The sequence below is a fragment of the Neomonachus schauinslandi genome, chromosome 3, assembly GCF_002201575.2.
Source record: "Neomonachus schauinslandi chromosome 3, ASM220157v2, whole genome shotgun sequence".
NCBI lineage: Eukaryota > Metazoa > Chordata > Mammalia > Carnivora > Phocidae > Neomonachus > Neomonachus schauinslandi.
In genome coordinates this window covers 45,077,165-45,098,425 of record NC_058405.1, presented here as the reverse complement: position 1 = coordinate 45,098,425, position 21,261 = coordinate 45,077,165, and the positions used below count along the sequence as shown (strand labels likewise).

At 41.2% G+C, this 21,261-nt stretch overlaps 1 protein-coding gene across 4 annotated transcripts in view; it reads right to left on the bottom strand.

Moving 5' to 3' along the window:
• Window positions 1-21,053, bottom strand: part of DIAPH3 (diaphanous related formin 3) — a 488,058-nt gene extending 467,005 nt beyond the window's left edge. For all 4 annotated transcript variants that reach the window (XM_021697835.2, XM_021697836.2, XM_021697837.2 and 1 more), the window contains exon 1: window positions 20,877-21,053. In XM_021697835.2, coding sequence (XP_021553510.2) covers window positions 20,877-21,053 — 177 coding nt within the window. The remainder of the gene's footprint in view (window positions 1-20,876) is intronic.
• Window positions 21,054-21,261: the final 208 nt, after the last annotated feature.

Sequence of the window (21,261 nt, the reverse complement as noted above, 5' to 3'; positions counted from 1 at the left end):
AAGGATCAAAGCTTGCTCATTAGATCAAACCGGGCCATGACACTATTTCCTTGTCAAAAAAGCCCATAACGGACTGACAACAAAGTTACACCGAAAAGGAAGAACGGATCAATCTTCTTTTAATCAGAAGATGTGGGTGAGGTTATGTTAAAGCACTGCTCAGACTTGTTTCCAATTCCAGATTCCTTTCCACCAAATAAGAACATGTACTTTATCCTAACAACATTTCTGGTCCACACACCCTATTTGTTTTAATGTCAATGCCAATTGTAAAGATTGCAGGAATGTAAAGGAATATTACTAATCATGACACTAACCACACCTACAGAGCCTAAGGTTCATTTCCCAGGCAATGACACAGCATACCTAGACGTGAAACTATTCAAGGGCTCCATATTTAACAGCTCAGAAGTGTCCAAAAATAATACTGAAGCTTTCATAGCACCGAGGATAAGAGTAGAGCTGGCTCTTTGATAACCTAAAGAAAAGCTTTTTAAGTTGACTGGCTCTTCATGTGGTCGCATTTTTAGCCCCAGGTGGAAACAAGTAAGGGATGTTAGGGACAGGTGAGAAGGAGTAAAAACTCTCCACCTTCTTTTAATCTGTTCATTTATTCAAAACCAAACCCTGCCTACCTCAGAAAGATAAACACCTGGCCATTACCCCAGGCTTCTCTGCTCTCACCCACCCCAGAATCCAACCTCCCTTCTCCATAATTCCTTCTTTGGGAAAGGAGAGTCATCGAGAAATATTAGCTTTCAGGAAGAGACATCATTCAAGTATTCAGAGAAGTGAAAAAATTAATTTCTAAGATAACTCAAGGTTTTCAAAAGGATCAAAAGGCAGCAACAGAACTGCTAGAAAACCACCGCCTCTCTAGAAAAACCAATTATCAGATTGTTACTTGGACCTCTCTCCTAGATGACATCACAGGAGCTGGGCCCCTAACAAGTCTTTTTATTCTAATAGAACTCCATTTTTTTTTTCCTTCAATAAACCTCAACGGTGAGGTAAAATTAAAGGGAAAACAGAACGGCTAATTCTAGTTAACAGTTTGAATACCTATTTTAATATGTCGTCCTCAGCCGTTCCAGTTCTTTCCACCTCTATGACCAGATCAAAAACTCCTCTGCAATGGGTCCAAGGAAAGGCAATTCAAATCTCTAAGCTGCTCTACAAGTAGATTTGGTTCTAGGTCACCAGAATCCAAGACCTTTACAGTCATCCGGAGAAGGCTGAAAAGTATTTAAAGTATTCACGGTAGGAAATGGTCCTAGGGCTTCCAGAATTACCTTGAAGCTTATCTAAACTACTGGGTTATTTCTGAGCGTGATTCAGTCTCCTAGAGGTCTTGTCCATGACACAAACGTAGACGGAATATTCCCAAAGCTAACACAGCACCATGCATCATTCTTTATCTGTTCAAGAAGGATTTTGGTTTTTTGGTTTTTTTACATTCTAACATCACCGTAAGGAAATTAAGTTTTGTTGAACCTTTTTAGAGAATGATTTGGTGAAATAAATTCTATGTTCACATTCTTTAACCTAGTAATTCTACTTCTAGAATTAGAAAATAAAACCAGGTTTACACAAATATTTGTTACTATAGAGTTTATCTTAAATAGCTAGAGCTGTAATCAACCTAAAACTTCCCAGAATATGGGAATGATTAAATAACTATAGTCCTGCCATATGGACTATAATGACATAGGAAAATGCTTACAATTGTTACATGAAAAAAAGTTGCTTTTAAAATTGCATATGCGATATAACTCCAATTCCATTAATACACTTATGCAAAAAAAAAAAAGACAGGAACCATTTTTAATTTTACATATCCACATTGTGGGATCTGGAGCAATTTTTTTCCCATTTTCCTGTATTTTCCCAGTTGTCTAGAATAGGCTTATTTTTATAATGAGAAAAGCTTTTTTACATTACTATGGATAATACTTTCCACACCAAGCAGAAAATATAGATAAGTTCCTTTTCAAATAATAATGTATGTAGTTAAAAAAAAATCTAAAAAAATCTAATATTGTAAACACAGGCTTTAATAGGCTAGGGTTTTTTAATGCATATTTTCAAATATGTCAGAATACATTAAGCACATTACTCACTGGTTTTGTAATTCATATATAAATTAATTTCAAAAAGCTCCTTGGTTTTGTGAATTATTGATGTTGTCACCTGCTAGACTTAATTCCAAGAAAAATATACAAATCACTACATCACAAGCACAAATCCTTTTGACACAAATTCAATTTCTGTGGCCATAACATATTGACTTAGCTTTATTTTTCTATTTTATGACACTTATTAATGGCAGAGATAAAAGAAATCTATCATTTTTCTTTATTGTAAATGTAAACGATCTCATGTTGAGAATGTTAAGGTAAATACCACTCACCTGATAACTTTTTCATGCAAAGGAGGACATGGTACCAAAATAAAATAGGACTTAGGATTTTAAGCAAAAACCTAATGTCTTAATCTTGCTACTGCACAATCAGGCTGCCAACATGGGCAAGACAGTACATCAAAAACGAAGAGGACCCGGTCCCCGCCCTTAGGAGCTTAAAGCCAAAAGAGCAGCAATAACCACAATAAGAGACCATGAAACCAGCACACATCAGAGGTGTTCAATGGTGACCAGAAGGCAAAGCAAGCTCTCCTTGCTAATTACATCTGCTTAAATACATGCTATTAACATGCAAACATTAATTTGACTTTTGTCTTCGATCATGGCTATAATCTTCAGCCATGATTTGGGTAAAACTTGTAACAGAAAATTTCCTCTTCTGACAGCGTAACAGAATCGGAAGGCCGGCAAGCAGCAAATGTTTATTAAACATTACTAGATTCTTGACAAGGAGTATACTGGTAAATAAAACAAGGACTCCTGTCCTAAAGGAACTTTCCTTCTCTTGGGAAAGTGACGGTAAACACCTTAAAGAAGTTACAGAGGATGTTGGAAGGTGACGCTTGTTCTGCTGAAATGAACAGCAGCGGGGAGGGGAGGCTAGGAGGCCAGCCGGGAGCGTCTGCAGCTTGCAGTTTTCAGCGTGGGGAGCTGGGGCCTGCAGAGGCCTGCCTGAGAGTGGCGTTGGAGCAGGGCTGAAAGCGGACTAAGGGGGAAGCTGTGTGGACGAGGAAAGCAGCTCAGAGGAAAAACAGCCTCTGGAAAAGAGCAGGTCTAGGGCGCCCAAGGACCAGGGAATCTGTGCTACAGCCAACACGCCAAAGTCAGAAGAGAGGGGCCGCAGCAGGTGGGCGCCAGGCCGCGTTAAGGCCAAGGGCTTTTCTACTCCTCTAATGGAACAGTCACAAACACAAAAAGTACTAAAACACGCTATGAATAATCAACTCAACCAGGAAAACAACAGCTGAATCCGCACAGGATACCAGACGCCCCAGAGGCACGAAAGCAACAGGGTTATTCTCAACCATTTCCTTCAGGGCTCTTTAAGGGGCTTGTTGGCCCACGTTGCCCGGCGTTATTTACTAAGTATTAGAAATACTCTCAAAACACTGTAAAGCCCACAAAGGCAGTTTTTGGACCAACTCAGCTAGTTCTATTACATTAACATAGAATTAGGGGATGGGGGGTGGGGGGGGTAGTCGAAGGAATAGCCAAGCATGTTTGCAGAAAGGAAAGTTAGAAAATTTAATTACAGCAGTTTAATTACAACCTAATCTCTCAGATCCCACCGGAGTCTGAGCCCCAGCCCTAGGGGGTCCTCCCACAGGGGGTCCCAAATGGCCGAATTCCCACAGATATCTGAGCCCCGCCGCAGGGTCTCTCTCAGACAACATCCCCTCTTTGCCCTTTCCCCTCCAACATTTTTGTAAGCAATTCCCCTGTTAAATTGACCGACCAATGTTTCAATTTCCTGTCTGGGCTCTGACCGAGACGCTGTCCTAGTCCCTTCCTTCTCCATACCCGTGCTCTGGCTGTTTCTGTTACCCTGTACGTTCACCTACTCACCTTCAAACACCGCCTGCTTCAGGAAGGTTCTCTAACTTTCCCACAAGCACGCCTCTCCTATGACTCTTACGTACTGCCCTGCATTACCCAGCAGGAGGCTAACAGCCTGGGTTCTAGAAGCTAACTCACCTAGATTGGAATCCAGCTCAGATACTGATCAGCTGTGTGACCCTGGGCGCTTAAACTCTGTGCGCTTCAGTTTCTCCCAGTACCAGGAGAGTAGGAAGCGTCTGTCCTCATAGGCCTGTCTGGAGCCTTAGTTGAAAAAGCCACATCAAGTCCCCTTCCTTTCCGCTAACATCCCCACCAGTATCACCTTGGTTCAGGTGACCATCATTCTCCTCAAGGCCACATCCAACAGTCTCCTCCCACTGGGCACTGAAATCAATCTCTAATCCACTGAAATCCATTTGTTACTGATGTAAATGTGTGCAGGTCCCCTCCCCAAAGTGGGTGTGGGCTCCTGAGAGCAGGATTTTTGTCATGGTCATTTTGCCAGCAGTGCTACTTGCTGGGCTTCAGTTATACTGGACCATTCTCTTCACAGCTGCTGAGGCCTCTCACGTGTTGCCATTTTTCTTTGGGGCTGAGAACTCAAGCAGTGGCAGTTTCCCAAGGCCATGCCCAGAGCCTGGGCCTCAGGACAGGGACAGCTAGATGGGTGAATGAAATGGGAGGTAAGCAGACATACTGAGTAGGTATTGCACGTATAAACCTGTGGTAAGGGTGGGTCACTCTTCATCATCATCAAGAAATGATGAGCCCACCTCTCTCATCCAAAGCTCTTTGTTTACAATTCCCTTGCTGATCATTGCTTGCAGTTTGTGTTTATGTACTTTGTTTTCTTTTTTGTTGTTGTTTTGTTTTTAATGTGCCAGGGACCTTGTTTCCCTCATCTTTGAATGCCTAGACCTAGTACAGGGAACATTTTAGGTCAGTGGTTTTCAACCTGACCACACATGAGAATCAGCTGAAGAGTTTTTGTTTTCTTAACATTCCAAATCAACTGAATCAGAATACCCAAAGGTAGAGCCTGTCACACATACTTGTAAAGCTCCCACAGGTGACTCTAATGGGCAACCTGGGTTAAAAACCACTAACTTGGACAAACTCTTCTGAACTCAGTCTTCCAGTTCCAAGACTATCATCAAGGAATCTCCAAAGACCCACATGTGTCGATATGGTAGATACTTGTTGGCTTTTCGACCTCACGCACAGAACTCTTCTCTGTATCACTGGGGTGGACCCAGAAGGCTTCACTGTTCTCTGTGAGCCAGGCCTGACCACAGATGTGAGCAGAGCTCAACCCCTACACCCAAGCAGAGCCAATCAAATCCTCACTCTACCAAAAATCTGGATTTGGGATTCAGAGATGAGAATGAGAATGTGTTCTCGCATGGGTCAAGAGCATGTATGTCTGGAACCGTGAGGCTCTGAGCTTGGCTGTGTGAAGATCAAAGAAACAGAAGCTGTGCTTTGCGGAGATACAAATGCCTAGTGAGAAGCAAAACAAGGCTGTATGACCCCCAAAAAGAGAGAATGAGAGAAGCTGCCAGCTCTCAGTTCTTGGTTCCAAATCCTTGGGAGGACCAGCTACATTTACTGTGCTTGATCCAAGAATATACCCCTCTGTATCTTTACAACTGCCCTTTCCAATTTCAAACTAGATATTGTATGGGGGGGGTGTCTGTTTCTTTAAGCCAAAATAGGCACTGACTGAGACAAAACCCAAGACTCCCCCAGTACCCAGATGATATAACCCGCCTCATCATGATCACCACCACTTCCTGAGCACCCTTCATAATCACCAATACACCCAACAATCCTATTAATTAGCCATTATCCCCATCTTAGACATCAGAAAATGAAGTGTCACAGAAGGGATTTGTCAGAGTGAAAAGTGGCCAGGCTGGAAATGGACCCTTGGTCACTGTGACTCCAAAACCCAGACTCATTCCCCTTCCCTTCCCTCAGTCTCCGCTACAATGGGATAGCTGCTGTTATCAAATCTAGGAAGGACTCACAGTGGAAACAAGGCAATTTCTGAGGCAACGAAATTTGAAAATGAAATCTTAACAAGAAAAATGAGCATAATTACAACTGGATGATTATTAAGTGTTATAACACTGACCACAAAGTTATATCTTAAAAGTTCAGGTGAGTGACTATAAGAAGCTGGAGGTGGAGGTGGGGGTGGGGGTAGGGGGTGGGATTGTGATTTCTATAAACTGACTAACAAGAATATGGTTTTTTTAAAAGATTTTATTTATTTGAGAGAGAGAGAGAGCACGAGCAGAGGAAGGGGAAGAGGGAGAAGGAGAGGTAGAGAGGGAGAAGCAGACTCCCCTCTGAGCAGGGAGCCCAATGTGGGGCTCGATTCCAGGACCCCAGGATCATGACCTGAGCTGAAGGCAGATGCTTAACCCACTGAGCCACCCAGGTGCCCCAAGAATATGTTTTGCCAGGGAGTTTCCCCATTTATGTCTTAAAGTTGCTCTCTTACGTGTATAATAGAGATGGAGGGAATAGTTTTTTTTTATTTCTAATTCATAGAATTTAAACTGCAGTATATACCACAAGCCTTAGAAAACCATGCCCTCCCAATTCAGACTAAAATATAAGCCACAAAAATATCCACATTCAAGAAAATGCACATACACACACACACACATCCAAATCAAAAATTATAGGGAAATAGCAATCAAAGACAATTAAATATTTTTAATTATTGATGACGTTTGAACTCTATAATAACTAAATCACCAAAAAATTTTCTTGCATAATTTGATTACTACTTTTTGTTACTAGTGTCTACACTGGTTTGTCACTGCAAATGAGCCCAAAGGATGATTGCATATTACAAAGTTACATCTGAAAAACAGAGAAAAAGAGCACAATCCCAACTCTTACATTCAGTCCTAGTATTATGCATAAAATGTAGTGCATTTTACATTTCTTCTAGAAATATTAACCAAGCTGGATATAATTAGCATCTAAGCTAAGCCGACAACACACTAGGCCTGGCCCAAAAAGACCTATGAAACACTGCAGCTGCCCTGAGTGAGTTGACAATCCAACAGGCTCTAGAGAAAAAAATAAAGAGCCTAGGTCACTTATTTTCTCTTTCTGGTGATTCAAAAAATAATATCCCAAAAGTAACTGTCCTGCGAGGGCTACCCATACTGAAATACACAGGTTCTCCCATCTTAATGCTTTTCTTTGCACTTGTCATCCAGAGGAATCTGGAAAGATAAAGCCTTGATTGGGATCAGATAGAGAACAGCCCAATACTGCACCAAATCTGCACTGTGACATATCACGACACAGTGAAATTCCAACACGTAGCATTCTATGTCACACATTAGGTATTGAACACACCAAGTTCTGTAGTCAAGCTGCAAACTCAAGCAACTACAGCCTAAACTGCCCTTGGCAATCTTCCAGCGATGCCAAAATTCAGCTCTAACAATAACCCAAGTATATTTGCAAAGTACTTCTAAAAGTCCATAGTTTCATGTTGATAATCGCACCATTCAATGACACCAATAAAACAGGTCAACAAGGATTATGGGGAAGTCTTCAACTGACAGTCGTAGTCATGAGAAGGCACCCAATAATCCTAATAGCCTAGTGCAAATTATTCAGGACTGCAGATCTTGCAATGGTGTGAAGATAATCCTCCCCTATTTCTTTTCAAGATCTCACTGACACTTAACATTGTGTAAGTTTAAGGTACACAAAGTGATTTCATACATTTATATATTGCAATGATTACCACCATCGTTTTAGTTATACCTCTATCATATCACATAATTATCACTTATTTTCTGTAGTGAGAACATTTGAGATCTGGTCTCGGCGATTTTGGAGTAGATGATACAGTATTGTTGACTCTAATCACTATGCTGTGCATTAGAGATCTCGAACTTATGTTTTAGTTGGAAGTTTGTAGCCTTTAACATCTCCCCAGTTCCCCCATCCCTCCCACCTCCCTGGCCCCTGTTAACCACCATTCTTCTCTGTACAAGTTCGGCTTTTTTAGATTCCACATGATAAGTGATGTCATACAATATCTGTCTTTCTCTGTCTGGCTTATCTCACTAAGCACATGTCCTCCAGGTCCATCCGTGTTCTTGCAAAGGGCAGAATTTCCTTCTTTCTCATGGCTGAAAAATATTCCATTGTGTGTGTATAGATACTGCATCTTTTTTTGGTCCATTTAGACATTTAGATTGTTTCTGTATCTAGACTATTGTGAATAATGCTGCAATAGACATGGGAGTGCCATGTCTCTTTGAGATCTTGATTTCATCTCCTTTGGATATATATCCTGTGGGACTGCTGAATTATATGGTAGTCTTATTTACAATTTTTTGAGGAACCTCCATAGTGTTTTCCACAGTGGCTGAACCAATTTACATTCCCACCAACAGTGCATGAGGGTTCCCTTTACATCCTCACCATCACTTGTTATCTCTTGTCTTCTTGATGACAGCCCTTCTAATGGGTGTGACTGGTTCTGTCATTGCTGATGTTGTTTGGCTCATAAAACTATCATTGATGGTGACATCAGAGGCTATGAAAGTGCATCATCTTGGCCAGAATAAGATGTGCATGTTCTCCAACAGGAATGAATCATCACATCACCGGTAGGCAGCCTGACTTACAGAAGACGCTGAGGGCCACAGGCAGTCCCTTTAAAAATGAATGTAGGTCAAAGTTTGTCATTGGCCATTAGCTACATAGGGCTATTTAAATTAATTCAAATTAAGCCAAATTAAAAATCCAGCAATTTGGGAACATTACCCTCATACAGCTAGTGACTATCAAACTGGACACAGCAGGACAGATTATCTCATCACAGAAAGTCCTCCTGAAAAACGCTGATCTAGGTAGTAGTAAGAGCTAAAGAAATGGACAAGCTCAGGCTGAAAGGAGGTATAAACTGGAAGATGGTCGGAGACAGTACTTGGGAACACCAATTTAAAAGGGTGAGAAGAAAGATGAGCAAAGATCAGAAGAGAAGAACACGTCATGGCAAAGGTTTCAAGAAGCGAGAGGTCAGTGCTAATCCTGTGAAGTTAAGTAAGATGAAGTTTGAAAATCAGCCACCAGGTTGGCAATTGTTGATCTGCCAAAGCAATTTCAGTGGAAAGAACAGAAGCAAAGGCAAGGTTGAGGAACCACTGGAAGGTGGCTGAATCCCTCCTCGACGAGAACACTCTACTGGTACCTTTGCCAATGCCATCCTAAGAGCAGCAACAAGCTAAGAGCTGTTTAATACTTATGTGTCAACCCCCATTCTAACACACTGAATCATCATATCCAATGTCCCACATAGGTACTACTGTTCCCATCTCATAGATGAAGAAACAAACAAAAAACACAGTAATTTTCCAAGGTCACACAGCTATCAAATACAGAGCAGGATTTAAATCCAGGTTAATTTCAGAGCCTGAGTCCTTCAAGATGGCACAAAATAGACTGCTTGGTAACACTTCCCACTTGTTGGTTCACACCTCTCTTCATACCAGACTGAATGGGAGCCTCTTCAAGACAAGGACCAAATTGTGTCTACCTGTGCTATACTTGGTATAAAGAGCATTCAAATATTTACTGAATAAATGAAAAGAACTAACTGACTATAAGGGAAGGAAGCAAAGCATAGTATTCAGAGGGGGAGAAGGGTCAAGAGAAAGTCGGAGAGGGAGGCTGTTTGGTTTTGCTTCTGCTTTTTCTTTTATAATGAGAGGCACTGGAGCATTCTTGGAGAATGCAGCCTATAAAGAGTGAAACATACCTAATGGAATGGGACTGGTCAAGAACAGAGGTAAAGGGATTAACCTTGAACAGGAAAACAGACATTTCTTCTGTGGATATTGGAGGGGAAAGGAGGAAGAGTTGCAAATAGAGAAGATTACAGGTGCAGACAGCGGGAAATTGTGCAAGTTCAAGCAAAACGGCCTTTATTTTCTCTCTGAAGAAGGTGTCAAGGGGAGCGCGAAGAGTCAGAAGTAACCATCTCTAAGATCTTTTAAGCGAAAGCAGTGGAATGTTCCCGTGTGGAGACAAGTGAGTATTTTACACACACACACAGAATATCATTAAAGGATACAAAAGAAATTAATAGAAGTCACCGCGGCCGCTGTTCGGGAACAAGCTGAATGGCAGGTCTGGGGCGCAAGGAAGTCTCGGGAAGCTCGCTCTGTACTCTTACACTGCTGACCTTTTTAAGAGGTGTATACATTACTTTTTCAATTTAAAAAACTATTTACAACAAAAAGGAATCAGGCCCATAGGGAAGGTAAAGAGAGTGATGATAACGGTTTAGCATAAACGTTAAGAGAAATGAAAAAGAAGGTAACCAGAGAGCTAGTTCAAAGCCAGGGCTCTGGAGTTAGACCCGGCTGTGCTGGTTTCCTCACCCCCTATCCCCAGCTGCTGCAGCTCAGGAAAGGCCCCAAACCCCTCTCCCCGCCTCAGTTCCATCACGTGCAACACAAGGGTGGTGAGAGTGCCTACTTCAAAGCAGTGAATTAGGATTAAGTGATTAAAATAGTGCCCAGCCCACTGGGAACGCTGAATAAATGTAGCTATTGTGATGATGATTATCTAGCAGCTTTGAGGACCCAGCTAGTCAGCGGGCCCATAGATCCCCGAATGTAAGGGAATCAGTTCACATAGCTGGGAGGGTTTCCACCCCCAGGCAGCAGTTCAAGACCCAGAGGGCCTGTCGGCTTGCTCCAGGCTTGGAGATCTGAGGCAAATGGACGAGGAAACCAGAGATTCTATTTATTTACAGTCTACCTTGTGTCAGGCTTGAGGAGGTGAGGAATGGGAGGCATCCTAGTTCAAAAGTGCCAGGGTTACTTTAGTGGAGTGTGGGTATAGTGTGGAGCAAAAGTCGGCAGGAAACTGACAGGGAAAGAGAGGCAAGGTCAAGGGGCTGGAGATCTAGATGAAACAGAGAGGAGGGGAGTATGTCCAGGAACCAAACCTCTTGGTGTGTTCCCCACTTGATCAAGGTCGGGTTCCTGGACACAATACAGGTTGTCCAACAGGAACACAAGGAGAAAGGGAGATGGGAAGCTGAAAAGAATGGTCAAAATGCTGCCAATAACGGAGATCCTGTAACATCTCCTTCAAAATGACCAGCCCTAGAGAATTCAACACTACAGATGAGATTCCCCCCCCCTACTCTGGTATCTGAGAAAGAATCAAAAGAGTAAAACTCCTAATAGCTGTCATGTATTAACTGCTAGGCATTGTGCCCAAGCTACTGAAACATCCATTACCTCAACTCATCCTCCCAACAAGCTATAAGTGGACATGCTGTGGTTATCTATTCCATTTTACAGATAGGAAAACTGAGGTACTGAAGTTCATTAATTTGCCCAAGGATACACAGCCATATTTGAATCCACTGAATCCATCCTCAGCCCTCTTTACCTCTCAAGCCACATTGCTGGCCCCTGGAGGAGCCTGAATGGGCAGGCTCAGTTCTCCGGTGACCCAGATATATTTCTGGTGGCCTTTACATGTCCTTCCCCACCATCACTGAAATCTTTTATAAAAATAAAGACATTTAGGGTATATCAATAACATTTAAATTTAAATTAATCATGAATAGATTAATGAACCAGGTGGTGTAAGGTTACAAGAGTAATTTTGCATAGATTTTCAATTAGCCAAGCATTCACAGACCTATAGCAGTAAGCTCAAGCCTATGCCAAGCACTGCAGAGAAAGTGATTTCCAAAAGCTCACAAACACATGCATAAAGTGAAAACAGGTTCAAGATACAAAATAACATATCAATAACAGCAAAATAATAACTTCCAAAGGGAGGCTGAATGAAGTTTGAGCATGGTTTTAATTGGAGACCATCACCTTTTATAAAGAAATGAAACTGTCACATTGAATTTCTGATTACAGATTATCTGCATTCTGGTTTTTGTGTTCATTTCTCAGACTGTCAGATTTTTCATTAGGAATGAATTGTAATTGTCCTTATGAATTGCTTTCTACCCAAGGATTTGATCAACACAAGAGTTTAATACTATAGTATACTCCATAATTAATGTCACCAATTTGTAAATCCTAGTTAAAAACTGAATGTTACAAAGTTTCATTTTCTGATGCCCAAATAAACAACTCACCTCAGGAAAATGCAGCAATTACAGGATAAACTTCCCACATCCTGGGAAGATAATTTATAATAAAATAAGCCAAATAAATGCACTATTATGGATCTTACAATTAGACTAATCCATGTATCTCACTGAGAGTTTCAAGAAATTCTACATCATAACTCCAAAAGAAGCATGTGCTTTTCTTTTTTAACTTCCAGAATAACCTAGAATTAACGATAATTTCCTTGGAGAGCTGAACAGGTATTTAGCCGTCTTTAACCCATGAAGGTCCCTCATGAAATAAATAAAAAGCCCTGTAAGCCCCTACCTCAAGAAAATGAAGAGGAAAGATTATAAGGAAATACTGATAGGAAAGGAGAAAACAGACATTTCAATAGGATTTATAAAGTTTCATTTCTGACACTGGTGATTACATAGTGTTCTATACTTCTTTTGTATGACAAAATATATATATATTTTTAAATTGCAAAGGAAATATCTACCCTTAATAGACTATTAAGAAGTAAACTGTTTTGAAGCACACTGTATATATCTTCACAACTGAGAAACACTAATCACTTATAGCTCATCGCTAGATGAAGAACTAAAGGGGCAAAACCTTTGCCGGGTTCCAGTACTCGACTAACTTCTCAAGTCATCCCTTGGATTCCTCAAACCGAGTCTGCCGATCCCCTCACGGACTCTCCAGGTCCATAAGTCTTTTTAAATTTTGTATTTTTCCAAGATTATCTTAAACATTTGAAGTAAAATAAGCATCATCTGGACAATCTGAATGACCACTCTAAACCATGGTCCTTCTATCAGAAGTGTGGCTTCTGGTGGCCACACTTGCATGTGTGTGTGTGCGTGAGTGTGTGTGTGTGTGTGTGTATGTACACATCAAACAGGGCACTAGAAGAAGGTCAAACAACATCAATCACGATACATAGGTTTTCACAATCTCCTCTACTTAGGAAGAATTCTGTTCCAAATGGTTGTCCCTAATTCCAAAATGACACTATTCAAGGAACCATGTACTCAAAGCTATGGCAAGGTAAATTTCAAGAAAAAAAATGAATATAGATGCTGGTGATCTTGGCTCCGATTCTTTCTGCTCCTTTTCAACAATTTCATACAATTGAGTAGAAAGTATCTACATATGGCTAGATTATTATTTTATCATAACCAGGTTTATAAGAGTTCACTACTTCACCCAGAGCCTCAAGTTAAGATCTTGTGAAAAAGACAGTAATGGTAGATGTCAGGTCTCTACCAATAGTGTGGGGCTGAGTCTTTGGCTTTGTCACTGTCCTTTGCTTCCTCAGCCTCTGAGATTCCATTTCCATCCAAGAGTCAAGCTGACAGAAAGGAAAACAGCAAACCATACACATATCTTCCCACTATTAAATCCAACAACGATGACTTAATTTCAGCAAAACATCATCAATCACATTAAATTAATGTTGTTCATTTGAATTTTATTGGTTTTATAGTTTTGTTTTGGGTTTTATGTGAAAATCTGTTTGAGTTTTATAGTTGTAAAAGAGCCATAAGCATAAGGAGTTATATTTTTAGTTTATATCTATACATATATAAGTAACATTATTTTTATTATCATTCAAGTCCACATTGGAGCATCACAAGAATTTTTTTCCTAAGTCTGAGGTTGTTGCCTTCATAGGTTTCTCTTCTAAGTTTCATCTGTATGCAAGTGTCATAGTTTCATGATCCCCATTTTATGTATGAAAACATAACCCCTAGAAAGCTTGAGAACCTTGCTCTGACCATGCAGCCATCTCAACCAGAAGACTGCATCAACCCGAATGTTACCCGGCACCCCAGGGGGAGAACTGAGAACAGCAGGACTCTGCCCCCGCCACACACCACGAGGAAAAAGCCTGACCCTGTGAAGAGTTTCCAGCATAGGGAAGTAATTCAACTACCCAGTGTAATATCCCCAATGCCCTAAAATCTAGAAAACATTGGACTACTACTACTATTACTACTGATGATGACAGCAACGACAATCCTATAAATGGCAAATATTTACATCGTGGTTACAACGAGCCAGGTGCTATTCCAGGCCCATCACACAGTAACTTCTAATCTTCCCAACAATCCCATTTTACACATGAGGAAACAGAGGCACAGAGAGAAGGAAGTTGCCCAAGCGAATGCGTAACACGGGCAGGATTCGAGCCCTAACAGTGGTCCACATCACTGCCCATACATGCTCCTCACAATGCCTCTTCTATAAAAACTGTAAGAAAGGATGGCAAAAAAAAAAAGAAAAGAAAGGATGGCAGTGGGTCTTTTTGAAGAATACAATCTATGGCAAGCATTTCCAAACAGTTCTCATTAATTAGCTAGTAATTGAAATATTCCAGCACCAAAACGAAACTTACTGAAACTCTTAAATCCTCCCCTAAGTTAATAATGATTATTTGATTTGCTATTTGAGAAAATTACTCCCAACGGTAAGGTATTTCAATGCCACCCTACTGCTATGGAAAGAAAAGTTACCTTTGTAGACCCTGTTCAAAGAAAGCTCATGCTTTGATCCTTAATATCCCATGAATTAAAAGGTTATGCTTCATCTATATTTTATAGATCTAAAAGTCAAATTAGTTTCTGGGAGAAACAAGCAGAGTGTGATGGTAAGCATATTCTGTAGCATTCATTTCATTCCTGGTTTGGAGGATACTATGTGCTGAGTTAAAGACAATTACATTAGTATAATACGTAGCAGTTTTTTCTTGTATTATTCTGCAAGCATAAACAAGTTATACACATGTTAATTTACATTCCATATAAAAAGCCAATTTTAAATCCAATTTATAAGGCAATAAATATATAAAGATTCTAGGACACAGCAATAAAGTTATGCCATAAAGTAGAGTTAATTCATGACAACAATAATAAAAGCATGACAAATTTTAGAATTCTACCAACTGCACAAAGGTGTTTCAGGTAACATCTGTTCAGAAGCAATTGCTACAGACAGACTAAATGAGATGCAAGGTTTCACAGTGTAATAAATGTATGTCAGTTTGCTTGCTTCATAATTAAAGACATGAGTCTTTAAAAAAAAGCAATTAAGCCTTGCTCTAAATCTGAGACAATTATCCCTATTCCCACTCCTTTTTGCCCCCAACCAAACACACACAAAAAAGATCCAGAGTAATCCAGAAGTAATAAATGCCATATATCATCTATTTTCAGCAGCTAAACATACTCCCAAAAGCCACTTGATATATTTTGTTTCTTTTGATAAATCATATATTACAAACAAACAAAAAAAAACTTCTCTTGTTAGGAAGGATAAACAGGGAAAAAAAAAAGTCTGGGGCAATTTAGTCAATTTACTTAGAAGACTAGCCTGAATAAAATAAATGATCTTACCTTATGAAGGTTTCAATGTTGGATGGGTTAGGTGGATTTTGACATGAATGACACTCAAGTCCCTAAAGCCTTCATATAAGAACACTGTCTACAATTCTTGACAATTTAACTCTAGGACAACTGAAAGCATCACTTTAGCTGAGGACTCAATGAAGAAATAAACTCAAAAAGAACACACAGAAATCACCTCCACCTTTTCTCAGCTTTCTAGCAACTACGAAAATGATGCAGCAGAACAAGATGAATTCAACTTCTAGTTGCTATTCCAGAGGACCAAACTATTATCTTATATCCACCCCCCAATCACAAACAGTCCAAAATAAAATGATACCACAAGGAAGAGATTTAGATGAATCTGATGGTTCTCCTAAACACGCATATATAAACTGTTAAACAACACCTTTCAGTGTGGTCACCCTCAGAACCATACCTGCTGTGTTCATTTCCTACGGCTGCTGAAACTGCTGAAACAAATTACCAAACTTGATGGCTTAGAACAAAAATGTATTCTCTCAGTTCTGGAGGCCTGAAGTCAGAAATGAGTTTCACTGGGCTCAAATCAAGGTGTTAGCAGTAGCACTCTCCCTCTGGAAGCTCTAGAGAAGACCAGTTCCTTCCCTCTTCCAGTTTCTGATGGCTGCCACCATTTTTGGCTTGGGGCTACACCAGCAATCTCTGCCTTAGAGTCACATCACCTTCTCCTTTTCTGTAGTCAAATCTCCCTCGGCCTCCCTTTTACAAGGACACCTAGTGTTCATTTAGGGCCCAGCCTGGTAATACAGGATAATCTCCCCATTTTAAAAGCCTTAACTTAAAGTCCTTTTTAGCAATAGAAGGAAACACTCACAGGTTTCAGGGATTAAGACATGAATATCTTTGTGGGGGAGGGAGTCATTACTCAGCCTGCCACACCTGCCTCCAAATATACCTGAGGGGGGGGGGAAGAGGAGGGCACTGATCTCATCAAGCCTACTCTGATTTCAACTCCCCCCCAAGTTCCCAGTACAACAGACAAGATTCTCCAACCTCATACCTCTTCCCACCTCACAAGCTGCCTATAATCAGGAAATCACTAATTCTATATTCATTAAAGGTGTTAGTATTTTTAATGGCCCCTGAATGAGAAAAGTAATAAAGATTAAAACTCCCAATAGTATGGGAGAGTAATATAGGACAGTGACTAAAAATGTGGGAAATAGCTTGTCTGGGTTCAAATCCCATCCTCACCAACACGCAGCTGTGTGACCTAAGGCAATTCAGCCTCTGCACTTTGCTTTTCCCATCCAGCAAACAATGCTAATAATACCACACATCTCATTGGGTTGTTGTAAGGGTTAAAGGAGAGAGAGAGAGAGTGTGTGTGTGTACAGAACTTGGTTCATTCATTAAGGTTAACTACTATTATTAATGATGCCCAAAATGGTAGAAACACAGATATTACTGGACAGGGTGAAAAATCACAACCAAAATTGAAGGTACTGTAATGATACAATTAAACAATAATTAACAATCCGTTTGATGGAAACCATAAGATTAGATGCAAGATTTACACTAAATTCCGTGATAAGTTTTAAAGGATATTCTTAATTAAAAAGAAGATGTGCTCTGCCAACGAGGATCACCAAATGCACAGGCATCAAATGCACCAAATGCATCAAAAAACTGGCCCATAGCCTAGAGATGGGAACTTCTCCAGAAGCCACACATCCTGCTCTCAATCTGGATGTGGGGGCCACCACTGCTTGTACTGTGTTTCTAAGAGCAGTAAAAGGTAGGAACGAAGTGCCCAGCATCACTAAAAGGCATTTCATGACAAGTAGGGCGACTTTTTTGTTCTGTTCTAGAAGGGAAATCAGACTCAGGCTCAGGTACTAAGAGTGTGACCTGGGGCAGGACAAAGTTCTGATCCTCCTGAACTCTTATCTACCTTCACAAAGCCTTCGTCCAGGTGCCTGCCTTGTCCCCCGTCCCCAGCCTCCAATGGTTGCATCCTGTCCCCCAGTATCTATCCCCAGCATCTCAATACTCACTGCTTACCATATTTCCTACTGAAATCAAGTCGGTTAGTCCACAAACAGCCCAAAAGTCAGTGATTTCCTGTGCAGCCAAACTAGCATACATTTACAATAGAATAATTTCTACTATTTACACAGATCTATGGGGAGAAATTCTGTACTACAAACTTTTATATACAAGCCAAAGTAACTTGAGACTCATGACTATACATACAGTAGAAAACAAGGATGTGTCTGCTTTATCAAGGCTCAAAGTAAACCAGGATTTCAGTGAGCACCAGAGCCTGCGCCTTCCTAATCTACGACTGGAGCAAGGGGCCAATTTCCCACTCAGTTCTACCGCCAGCTTGCAGCTTTGTGGAGGGTGCAAAACACCAAACACCTAAATCATCCCTATTCCTGTGACATCACCGACCTACCTTACTCATTCCAGTCAAAAGCAGCTGCCCCTGGCAAGGACGTGACCTAACGACTAGGTGACCCAAAGAGATGCAGGCTCACATGGCTCCATTCGAAATCAAGAGAAAGCCAAGAACCGACTTGACATCTGGCAGTAGGGCAAACCCAACTACAGAACAATCACGTGTAGAGGCACTGCTGAGATCTCATGAGGAAGGGACAGTCTCCATCCTCAAAACAAGAGTTACTAGGGTGAGACTGAGAGCAGTGCAGAACTAGACTGACTGGGAAGAGCTGCTTAGAAGGCAGCCTTAAGATCGGCACGCCAAGCCTCAGGCCAGGGACAGCGTTAGGGCTAAGCATGGAACCCTGGGCTTTCTAAGAGTCCTACTTCAATAAGAGGTGGTGCCAATTCAGTGGAACTCCCAGAAAAGCACTCCGGAAAAAAGCATCCCCACTACCCCTTGGAAGATAAGTTAAGATAAAGCAATGAGCTTACAAAGATCTCCAAGCACAGGAGGAGAGAGTAAGCCACCATGAGTGCAAGTCAATGTAGACAGTCCAAAAATTGCACACACCAGAACTACCAAATAAAAAGAGTCACATAGGAAATGCCTAAAAAAATAAAAGAATAAGAAACAAAGAACTATCAGGAATGACCAGGCAGATTTGAAGAAGAAACAAATGGAACCTACAGAAATAAAAAATACAGTTGACCCTTGAACAACACAAGGGTTAGGGGCACCAATTGATCCCCATGCAGTCAAAATTCATGTCTAACTTTTGACTCCCCAAAAACTTACTACCAATAGCCTACTGTTGACTGGAAGCCTTACCAATAACATAACCAATTAACATATATTTTGCATGTTATATGTATTATATACGGTATTCTTATAACAAAGCTAGAGAAAAGAAAATGTTAAGAAAATCATAAGAAAAAATAAATTTACAGTACTGTACTGTAAGAAATCCATGCGTAAGTAGACCTGTACAGTTCAAACCCATGTTGTTCAAGAGTCAACTGTAATTGCTAAACTTAAATATTCCAAACAAGTTAAATAGCAGATTAAAATCGCTGGTAAGAGAATTAGTGAAATGGGAAATATAGCTAAAGAAACTGCCATGTAAGCAAGAATCTAAATTAGTGTCAGGGATTATCAATAGTCCAAATTACCTCTAAATTAATTATGAAGCCATGATTCAAATCAGATTCCTATCTAAAAACAAACACTGTGGGAGCTCCTGGGGGGCGCAGTCAATTAAGGGACCTTCTGCTCAGGTCATGATCTCAGGGTGGTGAGATCAAGCACCGTGCCAAGCTCTGCAATCAGCACAGAGTCCACTTGGGACCCTCTCCCTCTCAGTCTGCCTGTCCCCACCCATGCGCAAGCTCTCGAATAAGTAAATAAATCTTAAAATAAATAAAAAATAAAAGCAAACACTGTTTTAGTTATGTTTATAACTTTAAAGCTTCAAAGTATTGCTTTTAGAGGTCATTTCATCTTTACAATAACCCTTTGAACGTACTTAAGAAATGAAAAACTGCCTAGAATCCAAATCACCTGATACATCCTTCAGTGAAACTAAACCTAAATACTAGCTTAGGTTCTGTTTTCATGACCTCTTTGCTGGAAGAGTCACAGAAAATCAGATCCCATGCATTCTGGAGCATAGGAGTGAGAAACAAAATGGAATGACATTACTAACACAGAGAGTAGACTCTAAAAAGAAGAAAAGTCATTGCCCCAGGATTCTTTTCCTTGGCTAGAATCCTGCATTGCCAGTTTAACTCAATCCTATTTATTCCTCAGCTCTGTTAAAATAACAGTAACAACATAGTTGATCCTCCTGCAAAACTTCACCTGGCCTATGGCCATCTTGATACTTAATTTAGCAAAACTATCCATATTGTCCCTCATTTTCAGTATTCTGATATATATCATAGCTCTGCTCCCAGTTTTATTCAACCACTATTTTTAACTGTTATAATTAGCAACTCACTCCTCCTCTACAAATCTCTATTCCCTTAATATGTGTATCCTGACTTAAACTCCTAATGAGTGTTTATTTGTCCACAGAAGGCACATGCAGTACTGTATAATTTTACCTATAACTTAAAAAGTTTTCCTTACTCCTAAGTAAAATGGACGGATCCAATATTAAATTTTCAATTGTTAGATTCACCCCAGAGCTATCAACCTTCAGTAATTTGTTTACACACACATAACGTAAAACAATCATCATTGCATTACATCAATAGGCATTCTTTCACTAGTTGACACCAACAAGAAGATTCACAAGCCGTTGATCATAACATCTCCCTTGGGTGCCAAAGTGAGTAAGAGAAGCAACCAGAAGAGCGAGTTTCAAATACTTAGACTTCTTTCCAATCTAAGCAAAACATTCCTTAGCAGTGACTACATAGCCCGCCAAGTTTTAAAATGAGTTGTTTCTACTTGGAAAATTACATCTACCTTAAAAAGTTCTTCGTGGCTTAAAATACTAAGCAGAAAAAGAAATCTTATCACCTAAAAGTTCACTTTGCCATGTCTCATACTCTTAAGACGCTAGAAGGGTGGGGAGAAGTTCGACTTAAAAAATGCAATGTGCACCTAGGTGACGTCAATACAGACACATCTGAACCGCTTTTCATGTCAGCCAGAACAAATGTGGGGCAACACAGTGATCAGTGTGTTTGTCCGAGGATCCAAACAGAATTGGACCCTGTCGTCGTCAATCTATTAGGAGACTGGCAGCCCTAGAAACCTAGAACAAAATTTACCGCCCCCCCCAACCCATCCTCACCCCCCAGACCTCTTGGATCCACCCATGGCTGTCAGCCAAGTCAAAGTTTAATGAAATTGAAGGATCCCGGGACCTGAGCCGCAGCCCTTCCACAAGGCAGAAGCCGCCCACCACAGCTCCAGGCGAAACTTACAAACTTGGGGCGTTTCTCTCCAGGCTCCTCAGCGGCGCGGGGCGGAGGGTGCTGGGGGCCCTTCCTGCGCGGCATCTTGCTTTCCCGGCAGCCGCGAAGCGCGGCGGCGGCGGGATAGGGGGCCCCGGCGCCGGAGCCCTGCTTCGGGTGGTGCAGCCGCGGCCGGTGCCGATCCATCTTTCCCCGCAGCTCTGGGGGACGGAAAGAAGGCGGCCGCAATGCGAGCCACAAGACGGGAGCTCGGAAATCCGCGGCGGACTGGCCTTCCTGGTTCCGCCGCCCGCCCCGTCGGCCCAACTCAGCCCAACCGCTGCTGCCGGGGTCACTGCCAACACATCCGAAAACTCCCGCCACCGCGGACCGCTCCGGACCCGCCAATCCCGCG